Genomic DNA, 12,977 nt, shown 5'->3' with positions numbered 1-12,977 from the left:
AAACCACCCAGTTCAAGGGCAATAAATCCTGGCTCAGCCAATTTGACGCCCATACCCAATAAACTAATGCATATGAAAAGTAATGGATAGGTTTTGAATAATTTGGAGAGGGTCTGGCCACTTTCATCCAGGTTCTAGTTGGTGAATTCTCCCTGGAGTAACAGCTAGTATATATTTTTTTAAATATTTTTATTCTCCTTTTTCACATTTTCTCCCAAATTTACACCCAACAATAAACAATAATCAGTAACGAATGTAATGTCAATCCCCATATCAATAACAACGATCCCATCCTCCCGCCAAACCCCAAACATTTGCCCGCATGTTAACATAAACAAATGACAAAAAGGAGTCAGGAACCACCCATAGTCACCATTAACACATCCAGTCCCCTTCCCCCCAACCCGCCCAGCCCCCCACCCCCCTAATGTTCGATGTGATCCAATTCTCGAAAGTGCAGAATGAATAACGGCCATGAATTGTAGAACCCCTCCATCCTTCCCCTCAGTTCAAATTTGACCTTCTCAAGAGTTAAAAATTCCAGCAGGCCCCCCCGCCACGCCAGGGCACAGGGTGGAGAGGTTGATCTCCACCCTAACAGGATCCGCCTTCGGGCGATCAATGAGGCAAAGGCTACAACATCTGCCCGTTTCCAACCCTGGCTGGTCCGACACCCCGAATATGGCCTCCCGAGGGCCCCGGTCCCGTTTCACGTGCACTACTTTAGAGATTACCCTAAACACCTCCTTCCAGTAATCCACCTTCAGCTGTATCAGCCCCAACCTCGCGCAGGAGGTGCAGGCATTCACCCTCCGGAGCACCTCACACCAGAACCCCTCCTCCATACCCTCTCCCAACTCTTCCTCCCACTTTGCCTTGATCCCTTCCAGCGGTGCCTCCTCCTCTTCCAAAATAGCCCCGTAAACCGCCGACACTACCCCCTTCTCCAGTCCCCGTCGTCAGCACCTCCTCCAGCAATGTGGAGGCCGGCTCCACTGGGAAGCTCTGTATCTCCTTTCTGGCACAGTCTCGAACCTACATGTATCTAAATATTTCCCCCTGCTCCAGCCCATACTTCGCTCCCAGCTCCTTCAATCCTGCAAACCGACCACCAAGAAATAAATCTTTTAGTGTCATAATTCCTTTCTCCTCCCATCTCTGAAAATTTCCATCCCACTTCCCTGGCTCAAATCTTTGGTTCCCCCGAATCGGCATTTCCCGTGACCCTGCCCCCAGCCCGAAGTGCTGTCGAAACTGCTTCCAAATTCTCAACAAAGCTATTACTACCGGACTCCCGAGCTAGCGCCTTCAATCCCGACCTCCGACACAACCCCTCTGACCCAGCTCCGCACCTTCTCCACATTCACCACCCAGTAATAGCACATCAGGTTCGGAAGACCCAAACCCCCTGCCTGCCTTCCCCTCTGTAGCAGCACCTTTCTAACTCTGGCCACCTTCCCTCCCCATGTGAACGAGGTAATCATCCCTTCAATCTCTCTAAAAAATGCCTTTGGCAGGAAAATCGGCAAGCATTGGAAAACAAGCAGGAATCGCGGCAGCACATTCATTTTAACCGCCTGTACCCGACCCGCTTGTGACAGAGGGAGACCATCCCACCTTGCCAGATCGGCTTTCACTCTCCCCACCAAACTAGAAATGTTGTATCTGCGGAGCCCCCTGCCAATCCCGAGCAACCACAGACATTATTTCAAGTTGCCAATTAAGTCATTGATGGGGACAGTGTAGAGGGAGCTTTACTCTGTATCTAACCCCGTGCTGTACCTGTCCTGGGAGTGTTTGATGGGGACAGTGTAGAGGGAGCTTTACTCTGTATCGAACCCCGTGCTGTACCTGTCCTGGGAGTGTTTGATGGGGACAGTGTAGAGGGAGCTTTACTCTGTATCTAATCCCGTGCTGTACCTGTCCCGGGAGTGTATATGGGGACAGTGTAGAGGGAGCTTTACTCTGTATCTAACCCCGTGCTGTACCTGTCCTGGGAGTGTTTGATGGGGACAGTGTAGAGGGAGCTTTACTCTGTATCGAACCCCGTGCTGTACCTGTCCTGGGAGTGTTTGATGGGGACAGTGTAGAGGGAGCTTTACTCTGTATCTAACCCCGTGCTGTACCTGTCCTGGGAGTGTTTGATGGGGACAGTGTAGAGGGAGCTTTACTCTGTATCTAACCCCGTGCTGTACCTGTCCTGGGAGTGTTTAATGGGGACAGGGTAGAGGAAGCTTTACTCTGTATCTAACCCCGTGCTGTACCTGTCCTGAGTGTTTGATGCGGACAGTGCAGAGAGAGCTTTAGTCTGTATCTAACCCTGTGCTGTACCTGTCCTGTGAGTGTTTGATGGGGAGAGTGTAGAGGTAGCTTTACTCTATCTAACCCTGTGGTCCACCTGTCCTGGGAGTGTTTGAAGGGGACAGTGTAGAGGGAGCTTTACTCTGTATCTAACCCTGTGCTGTACCTGTCCTGGGAGTGTTTGATGGGGACAGTGTAGAGGGAGCTTTACTCTGTATCTAACCCCGTGCTGTACCTGTCCTGGGAGTGTTTGATGGGGACAGTGTAGAGGGAGCTTTACTCTGTATCTAACCCCGTGCTGTACCTGTCCTGGGAGTGTTTAATGGGGACAGGGTAGAGGAAGCTTTACTCTGTATCTAACCCCGTGCTGTACCTGTCCTGAGTGTTTGATGCGGACAGTGCAGAGAGAGCTTTAGTCTGTATCTAACCCTGTGCTGTACCTGTCCTGTGAGTGTTTGATGGGGAGAGTGTAGAGGTAGCTTTACTCTATCTAACCCTGTGGTCCACCTGTCCTGGGAGTGTTTGAAGGGGACAGTGTAGAGGGAGCTTTACTCTGTATCTAACCCCGTACTGTACCTGTCCTGGGAGTGTTTGATGGGGACAGTGTAGAGGGAGCTTTACTCTGTATCTAACCCCGTGCTGTACCTGTCCTGGGAGTGTTTGATGGGGACAGTGTAGAGAGAGCTTTACTCTATCTAACCCCGTGCTGTACCTGTCCTGGGAGTGTTTGATGGGGAGAGTGTAGAGGTAGCTTTACTCTATCTAACCCTGTGGTCCACCTGTCCTGGGAGTGTTTGAAGGAGACAGTGTCGAGGGAGCTTTACCCTGTATCTAATCACGTGCTGTACCTGTCCTGGGAGTGTTTGATGGGGACAGTGTAGAGGGAGCTTTACTCTGTATCTAATCCCGTGCTGTATCTGTCCTGGGAGTGTTTGATGGGGACAGTGCAGAGGGAGCTTTACTCTGTATCTAACCCCGTGCTGTACCTGTCCTGGGAGTGTTTGATGGGGACAGTGTACAGGGAGCTTTACTCTGTATCTAACCCCGTGCTGTACCTGTCCTGGGAGTGTTTGATGGGGACAGTGTAGAGGGAGCTTTACTCTGCATCTAACCCCGTGCTGTACCTGCCCTGGGAGTGTTTGATGGGGACAGTGTAGAGGGAGCTTTACTCTGTATCTAACCCCGTGCGGTACCTGTCCTGGGAGTGTTTGATGGAGACAGTATAGAGGGAGCTTTACTCTGTATCTAACCCCGTGCTGTACCTGTCCTGGGAGTGTTTGATGGAGACAGTGTAGAGGGAGCTTTACTCTGCATCTAACCCCGTGCTGTACCTGTCCTGGGAGTGTTTGATGGGGACAGTGTAGAGGGAGCTTTACTCTGTATCTAACCCCGTGCGGTACCTGTCCTGGGAGTGTTTGATGGGGACAGTGTAGAGGGAGCTTTACTCTGTATCTAACCCCGTGCGGTACCTGTCCTGGGAGTGTTTGATGGGGACAGTGTAGAGGGAGCTTTACTCTGTATCTAACCCCGTGCTGTACCTGTCCTGGGTGGGTTTGATGGGGACAGTGCAGAGGGAGCTTTACTCTGTATCTAACCCCGTGCGGTACCTGTCCTGGGAGTGTTTGATGGGGACAGTGTAGAGGGAGCTTTACTCTGTATCTAACCCCGTGCGGTACCTGTCCTGGGAGTGTTTGATGGGGACAGTGTAGAGGGAGCTTTACTCTGTATCTAACCCCGTGCTGTACCTGTCCTGGGAGTGTTTGGTGGAGACAGTGTAGAGGGAGCTTTACTCTGTATCTAACCACATGCTGTACCTGTCCTGGGAGTGTTTGATGGGGACGGTGTAGAAGGAGCTTTACTCTGTATCTAACCTCGTGCTGTACCTGTCCTGGGAGTGTTTGATGGGGACAGTGTTGAGGGAGCTTTACTCTGTATCTAACCTCGTGCTGTACCTGTCCTGGGAGTGTTTGATGGGGACAGTGTAGAGGGAGCTTTACTCTGTATCTAACCCCGTGCTGTACCTGTCCTGGGAGTGTTTGATGGGGACAGTGTTGAGGGAGCTTTACTCTGTATCTAACCCCGTGCTGTACCTGTCCTGGGAGTGTTTGATGGGGACAGTGTTGAGGGAGCTTTACTCTGTATCTAACCCCGTGCTGTACCTGTCCTGGGAGTGTTTAATGGGGACAGTGTAGGGGGAGCTTTACTCTGTATCTAACCCCGTGCTGTACCTGTCCTGGGAGTGTTTGATGGGGACAGTGTCGAGGGAGCTTTACTCTGTATCTAACCCCCTGTCATCCTCAGCTCTCTGCCCTGCGAGGTGCCACTAGACCTTTTTGAAATTTTAATGAATTGTATTTAACTGAATTTCTTTTCCCTCACGTGGCAGGTTGAGGCTTTTTCGACCTCCCATCCAGTTTACGCGTTGAGAACAGGAAAGAGTTACCAGATAAGGCTGCGATGTAAACAGATTGCCAATGGAGATTTCAGTGAGTTCACTGAGTTGCTGTACATCTTCATCCCTGCAGCCCGCTCCACAGAAGGTAAAAGTAACAAATTGTAAACAGCTGTATCTTCCCTGACCGCCATGCTGAAAAATTTGTCATGAATTCATTAGTCATGTGAATCAAACTGTCAACAAATGGCTCAAATTATTTTTTTGTGTGCAATACAAGGACCAAGTATGGGACATGATTCCTCTATTCAATCAGCAATGTTTTTAAACATTTATTCACAAGATATTGGTGTATTGATTCTGCACTCCCTCTATAGAAAGAACCTCCTTCCTCAGGTAGGGAGAGCAAAACTTCACACAGTATTCCAGATGTGGCCCTGTTTCATTGCAGCAAGACATCCCTGCTCCTGTACTCGAATGCTCTCGCCAAGAAGGCCAGCATACCATTTGCCTTCTTTATCGCCTGCTGTACCTGCATGCTTACCTTCAGGGATTGGTGTACGTGGATACCTAGGTCTTGGGGCAAATTCCCCTCTCCTAATCTAGCCTTTCAGAAAACCTCCCTTTCTGTTTTTGCTACCGAAGCGGATAACCTCCCATTTATCCACATTCTACTGCATCTGCCATGCATGTGCCCACTCACTCAGCCTGTCCAATCGCACTGAAGCATCTCTGCATCCTCCTCACAGCTCACCCTCCCACCCAACTTTGTGTCATCTGCAAACTTTGAGATATTGCATTTTGTTCCCTCATCTAAATCATTGATATCTCTTGTGAATAGCTGTGGTAACCCACTAGTCACTGGCTGCCATTAGGAAAAAGACCCATTTATTTCTACTCTTTGTTTCCTGTCTTCCAACCAGTTTTGTATCCATCTCAATACACTACCCCCAATCCCACACGCTTTAATTTGACACGTTAATCTTATATGTGGGACTTTGTTGAAAGTCTTCTGAAAGTCCAAATAAATCACATCCACTGGCTCCCCCTCATCAATTCTACTAGTTACATCCTCAAAGAATTCCAGCAGATTTGTCAAGCATGATTTCCTCTTCATAAATCCATGCTGACTCTGTCCAATCCTGCCACTGTTTTCCAAGTGCTCTGCTATATAATCTTTGATAATGGATTCCAGAATTTTCCCCACTACTGACGTCAAGCCGACTGGTCTATAATTCCCTGTTTTCTGTCTACCTCCCTTTTTATTTTATTTTTTAAAAATAAATTTGGAGTACCCAGTTCTTTTTTTCCAATTAAGGGGCAATTTAGCGTGGTCAATACACCCACCCTGCACATCTTTTTGGATTGTGGGGGTGAGACCCATGCAGACATGGAGATAGCTTTTTAAATAGTGGAGTTACATTAGCTACCCTCCAATCTGCAGGGACTGTTCCAGAGTCTATAGAATCCTGGAAGATGACCACTAATGAATCCACTATTTCTAGGGACACTTCCTTAAGTACTCTGGGATGTAGATTATCAGGCCCTGGGGATTTATCAAATTTTAATCCCATCAGTTTCCCCAACACCATCTCCCTATGAATACTGATTTCTTTCAGTTCTTCCCTCTCACTAAACTGTGTTCCCCAACATTTCTGGGATCTGATTTGTGTCCTCCTTTGTGAAGACAGAACTAAAGTATGTATTTAGTTGCTCAGCCATTTCTTTGTTCCCCGTTATAAAATCCCCTGTTTCTGATTGTAAGGGACCTACATTTGTCTTCACCAACCTTTTTCTCTAAACATTCCTACAGAAACGTTTACAGTCAGTTATATGTCCCCACAATACTCTATTTTCCCCTTCATCATCAATCCCTTGGTCTTCCTTGACTGAATTCTAAACTGCTCCAAATCCTCAGGTCTATTGTTTTTCCTGGAAAAATTTCTCTGCCTTTTCCTCAGACCTAATGCTGTTTCAATCCCTGGTCACCCTGCAGTCACAATCCCGTAATCCCGACTATATCATACCCGTTTGCATCTATTTGCGTGATTAATCCATCCACTTTATTGTGAATGTTCCACGCATTAAGGCAGAAAGCCTTTAAGATTGTCTTTTTAATATTCCTTGTCCTGTTCCATTACTTTTCACTGTGGCCCTGTTTAATTCTGGCCCTTGATTTCTCTGCCTGTCACTTATCTTATTCCACTTTCTGTCTTTTGTTCTTGTCTCTCTTCTGAGACCTTGCATAGGTTCCCATCCCCCTGCCATTTTAATTTAAACCCTCCCCAACCACTCCCCCTCCAATACTCCCCCTCCGACATCAGTCCGGGTCCTGGTGTTTGTACAGGTTCCACCTCCCTCAGAACCGGTCCCATTGCCCCAGGAATCTGAAACCCTCCCCCTCTCACCATCTCTTCAGCCACACATTCATCCTATATATCCTGCTATTTCTGGCCAGACTAGCACGTGGCACTGGTAGGAATCCTGAGATCACTACCTTTGAGGTCCTACAGTTCAACTTCCTTCCTAGCTCCCTGTACTCTTCTTTGAGGACCTCATCCATTTTTTACCTATGTCGTTTGTACCGATGTGTACCACGACCACTGGCTGTTCACCCTCCCCCTCCAGAATGTCCTGCGACCACTCCAAGACATCTTGACCCTAGCATAAGGGAGCCAGCACAATACCCTATCTATTCCCCATACAATTGATTCTCCTGTAAACTATTGCTTTCCCATGCTTTTTGCTGCTCCACTCTGCAACAGAATCAACCATGACCCCCCCCCGCTGGGTCGGAGAATCGCCGGGGGCCGACATGAATCCCGCCCCCGCCAGTCGGCGGGCCCCCCCCGGCGATTCTCCGGCCCGCGATGGGCCGAAGTCCCGCTGCTGGAATGCCTGTCCCGCCGGCGTGGATTAAACCACCTCTCTTACCGGCGGGACCAGGCGGCGCGGGTGGGCTCCGGGGTCCTGGGGTGGGCGATCTGGCCCCGGGGGTGCCCCCACGGTGGCCTGGCCTGCGATCGGGGCCCACCGATCTGCGGGCTGGCCTGTGCTGTGGGGGCACTCTTTTCCCTCCGCCTCGGCCACAGCCTTCACCGTGGCCGACGCGTAAGAGACCCCCCCCCCTCCCCCCTGCGCATGCGCGTGGTTGACCTCAGCAGCCGCTGACGCTCCCGCGCATGCGTGGACTTTCACCGGCCGGCAGAGTCCCTTCGGCCCCGGCTGGTGTGGCGCCAAAGGCCTTTCCCGCCAGCCGGCGGGGCGGAAATCACTCCGGCGCGGGCCGAGCCCCTCAAGGTGAGGGCTTGGCCCCTCAAGGTGCGGAGACTTCCGCACCTTTGGGGCGGCCCGACGCCGGAGTGGTTCCCGCCACTCCCTCCCGCCGGGACCCCCCGCCCCGCCGGGTAGGGGAGAATCCCGGCCCGTGCCTCCACACAGTTTTCTGACGTTGGATTTCTGTTTTCTTACAGAAGCAAGTCTCCTGTTCCGGCTGATTCTGGTTTTTGTGTTACTCGGAATGTCCTTGATGCTGCTGTTGATCCTCTTCACCAAGAGCCAGAGGTAGGTGCAACTGAAATATCCAAGTGATGCTCAGTTTTCAGACCTTCCTGTCCACTCATGGAGCACGATTCTCCGGAAAGGTTTCTAAGTTAATTCGTGGCGGTTTTTCAGGGAGTTTCCCGTCGGCTCCTCCGGCGAGTTCCTCACCGCTATTCAATGTCACTTTGCCACTTTTTGGGGCACACAAGTGAACTTGTGGGTGCCCCACGCCCCACACCCATGGACAATGTCACCCCCCACACACTCCTCCAAGTGAGGACACCTTGCTATGGGGTCCCAAGTCACGTTGCAGCACCCCCTCCCTTCCAGGGCCCCCTCACCCCTCCAACCTCCTAGAGGCCCCTACTTACCTGCCCTGCATTCCCCTACCCTTCAAACTCCCCCTCCACCCTCATTCCATGGGCATGCCCACCCTTGCCCTCTGACCCTTGCACTGGCACTCAGGCAGTGCTCCTGCTAGCTTGGCAGTGCCACCCAGTCACCTTGGCAGTGCCAGCTGGGCTGTGCGAAGGTGCTCACATTCTAAGGGGAGGGACAGGGAGCCACCCTGCACTTATCCTGACTACCCAGGGGTCTCTGATGGCCCAGGAGACCCCCGAGTGCCGTTCCACCTGCTCCACGTTTGTGTGGACCACCACTGATTGGCGCCCGGCTGCAGCCAGAGACTCGAGGGACGCCAGTGGATGCAGAGTAAGTTCACGAAGCCGGTTTAAAACCGGTTCAGTACGCGCCGTGTGGTCCCACCCCTTCTGGGTGGGATTCGGACTCTGATGCCTCGCGGGACTTGGCGGGAAGTCCGGGAGAGGGATCTCCCGACATTCACCGGCCGCACCGCGCTCGAGGGAGAGCAGGCCGGCTGGTGGATCTCGACCATAGAATCCTGCGGGAACGAAAGAGATCTTTTGGCCCATCAGCTGTGTGCTATGAAGGGCAGCAGGGTGGCGTAGTGGTTAGCACCGCTACCTCACGGCGCCGAGGTCCCAGGTTCGATCCCGGCTCTGGGTCACTGTCCGTGTGGAGTTTGCACATTCTCCCCGTGTCTGCGTGGGTCTCACCCCCCACAACCCAAAGATGTGCAGGGTAGGTGGATTGAACACGCTAAATTGCCCCTTAATTGGAAAAAATGAATTGGGTATTCTAAATTAAAAAAAAAAATCTATGTGCTATAAACATACCGGGCCCAATCTTTGCAAAAGAGAACAAAGTCCCCGGTGATCGCGTTTAGACGTGTGTTTCACAGCACGCGCAGTGTCGAGAAACACTTGACTATTCAACGCGACTCGTGTTGAATAAGAGGTCTGAATGGGGAACACGTGGCCGAAACCGCACTTACCCCCATTTCTATCAATGGCGAGCTTCACTCACCAGAACTCCCCATTATAGCAAGAGATCGGATTGGATTGGATTTGTTTATTGTCACATGTACCGAGGTACAGTGAAAAGTATTTTTCTGCGAGCAGCTCAACAGATCATTAAGTACATGGGAAGAAAAGGGAATAAAAGAAAATACATAATAGGGCAACACAACATATACAATGTAACTACATAACACCGGCATCGGGTGAAGCATACAGGGTGTAGTGTTAATGAAATCAGTCCATAAGAGGGTCATTTAGGAGTCTGGTGACAGTGGGGAAGAAGCTGTTTTTGAGTCTGTTCGTGCGTGTTCTCAGACTTCTGTATCTCCTGCCCGATGGAAGAAGTTGGAAGAGTGAGTAAGCCGGGTGGGAGGGGTCTTTGATTATGCTGCCCGCTTTCCCCAGGCAGCGGGAGGTGTAGATGGAGTCAATGGATGGGAGGCAGGTTCGTGTGATGGACTGGGCGGTGTTCACGACTCTCTGAAGTTTCTTGCGGTCCTGGGCCGAGCAGTTGCCATACCAGGCTGTGATGCAGCCCGATAGGATGCTTTCTATGGTGCATCTGTAAAAGTTGGTAAGGGTTAATGTGGACATGCCAAAAATGCCGTGTCTGCGTGGGTTTCCTCCGGGTGCTCCGGTTTCCTCCCACATGTCCCAGAAAAGGCGTGCTGGTGGGTAATGTGGACATTCTGAATTCTCCCTCTGTGTACCCGAACAGGCGCCGGAATGTGGCGACTCGGGGCTTTTCACAGTAACTCCATTGCAGTGTTAATGTAAGCCTACTGGTGATACTAATAAAGAATTTTAAAAAAGATTAAAAACAGGATTTCTGGGCGGTCGTCCAAGAATACATAATGAGGCTTTATTCTGATGAAACACCTGAGCTCGAGGAAAAACATTGCTTGATTGACAGCTCTCACTCTCTCATCTCTTCTGTCAATTTCACTATGTTTAATTATACAAGGTTAAGAGTTTTCAAGTGTTTGACATTTCTGTTATTGATACTCTAAAGGGTTTGGATGATTGACACTTTTATTTGGCTATAGTAATGTTTTTTAATACAGTGGAAAGAAATGAATGACTTTTATAAAAGCTAATTTTATACCTTCCATTGTCACCATAGCCTTAATTGGTTCTATAGAGTGTACAATGGATCAATATTCAGGGAAGTGCCAGAGTTTGGCATATACGGCATGAGGAGGTCCCTTGTCAAACTGTGGCTCACGACTCCTCTGAAGGTTGTGAACCACAACTCTCAAAAATCTGTCCCAGCTCCATGAAAATTGGAGAGGAGTCGGACATGTCTATATTTCCACAACAGAGATGGCCAGGTTGGGAATGCCGGGAATGGGCTTTTGATAGAAAGCAGTCCGCCCCCTTAAAGGGTGCTGCAGCCCAATGAAAGTGTCAATCATCCAAGCCCTTTAAAGTAGCAATAACAGAAATGTCAAGCATTTGAAACATCTTAAATATTGTATAATTAAACATAGTGAAATTGACAGTAGAGATCAGAGAGTGAGAGCAGCCCGCACTCTAAAAATCACGCAGCCCAGCAATGGGTCTAGAATCTAAACTCGCTCACCGCTTTCAACATCCCGAGTCAACCCGACCAGCTGGAAATCCAGAGTTTTTCCAATAATTTGCTCACCATTAAATGTAGGCTGACAACCCTGTAATTACTTGGCTATATGTGAAGTATAGTGCAATGTTTGCAGTCCTCCAGCATCACGCATGTAGCCAGGGAGGATTATCGTGGATATTGATGTGTAATTAACAGTAGCAGCTGAATTTATATGCGCCTAAGAATATCAGAATGTTAACGAAGGTGGAGTTTCATAGAATTTACAGTGCAGAAGGAGGCCATTCGGCCCATCGAGTCTGCACTGGCTCTTGGAAAGAGCACCCTACCCAAGGTCAACACCTCCACCCTATCCCCATAACCCAGTAACCCCACCCAACACTAAGGGCAATTTGGACACGAAGGGCAATTTATCATGGCCAATCCACCTAACCTGCACATCTTTGGACTGTGGGAGGAAACCGGAGCACCCGGAGGAAACCCACGCAGACACGGGGAGGATGTGCAGACTCCGCACAGACAGTGACCCAAGCCAGAATCGAACCTGGGACCCTGGAGCTGTGAAGCAATTGTGCTATCCACAATGCTACCGTGCTGCCCTCAAAAATGAAACAATGATGATAATTTTATTTTAAATTTAGAATACCCAATTCATATTTTCCAATTAAGGGGCAATTTAGCGCGGCCAATCCACCTACCCTGCGCATGTCTGGGCTGTGGGGGCGAAACCCACGCAGGCACGGGGAGAATGTGCAAACTCCACACGGACAGTGACCCAGAGCCGGGATCGAACCTGGGACCTCAGTGAGGCCGCAGTGCTAACCACTGCGCCACCGAGCTGCCCTTGAGGTTGAGGTTGAACATCAGCCACGATCCCACTGAATGGCAGAGCAGGCTGGAAGACTGAATCACCTGCTCAGTTCCTGTTTATCACACGGAATGTCCATACCTGACCAGCACCAGGAACCCTGTTTGATTTTACCCACATTCACCTCAACTGCTGCCCTGCCTCAGATTAACTAATAGCACAGACTCACAATCAAATTATATCTTAGACCATAAGAAATAGGAACAGGAGTAGGAATAGGAACGTGGGGCAGTATGGTAGCACAGTGGTTAGCACAGTTGCTTCACAGCTCCTGGGCCCCAGGTTCGATTCCCGGCTTGGGTCACTGTCTGTGCTGAGTCTGCGCGTTCTCCCCGTGTGTGCGTGGGTTTCCTCCGGGTGCTCCGGTTTCCTCCCACAGTCCAAAGATGTGCTGGTTAGGTGGATTGGCCGTGCTAAATTGCCCTTAGTGACCAAAACTGTCCTTAGTGTTGGGTGGGGTTACTGGGTTATGGGGATAGGGTGGACGTGTGCGGTTGGGAAGGGTGCTCTTTCCAAGCCTCGATGGGCCGAATGGCCTCCTTCTGCACTGTAAATTCTATGATTCGGCCATTCGGCCCCTTGAGCATGCTCCACCATTAAATAGGACGGTGGCTGACATGACATTCCTCACGTCCACGTTCCTGTCCTCTCTCCGAGACCCTTGATTCCCTCACTGATCAGGAATCTATCTGCGCTTTAAATATACACAAGGGGCGGGATTCTCCGAGCCCCGCCGGGCCGGAGAATCGTCGGGGGGGGGGGGGGGGGGGGAGGGGGGGGGGCGACGTGAATCCCGCCCCCGCCAGCTGCCGAATTCTCCGGCGCCGGGGTTTTGGCGGGGGCGGGAATCGTGCGGGACGGTCGGCGGCCGCTGGCAGCGCCCCCCCCACCCGGGCGAATCTCCAGCCCGCGATG

The 12,977-nt window shown here is 50.7% G+C and overlaps 1 protein-coding gene across 3 annotated transcripts in view; it reads left to right on the top strand.

The window, feature by feature from the left end:
- Positions 1-12,977, top strand: part of LOC140429063 (growth hormone receptor-like) — a 470,486-nt gene that overhangs the window by 419,832 nt on the left and 37,677 nt on the right. For all 3 annotated transcript variants that reach the window (XM_072515603.1, XM_072515601.1, XM_072515602.1), the window contains exons 10-11: positions 4,688-4,841; positions 8,167-8,257. In XM_072515603.1, coding sequence (XP_072371704.1) covers positions 4,688-4,841; positions 8,167-8,257 — 245 coding nt within the window. The remainder of the gene's footprint in view (positions 1-4,687; positions 4,842-8,166; positions 8,258-12,977) is intronic.

Source organism: Scyliorhinus torazame, chromosome 9 (genome assembly GCF_047496885.1).
Source record: "Scyliorhinus torazame isolate Kashiwa2021f chromosome 9, sScyTor2.1, whole genome shotgun sequence".
NCBI classification, from domain to species: Eukaryota; Metazoa; Chordata; class Chondrichthyes; order Carcharhiniformes; family Scyliorhinidae; genus Scyliorhinus; species Scyliorhinus torazame.
Note: the sequence above shows the minus strand (reverse complement) of the source record. Positions and strands in the feature narration are given on the sequence as shown.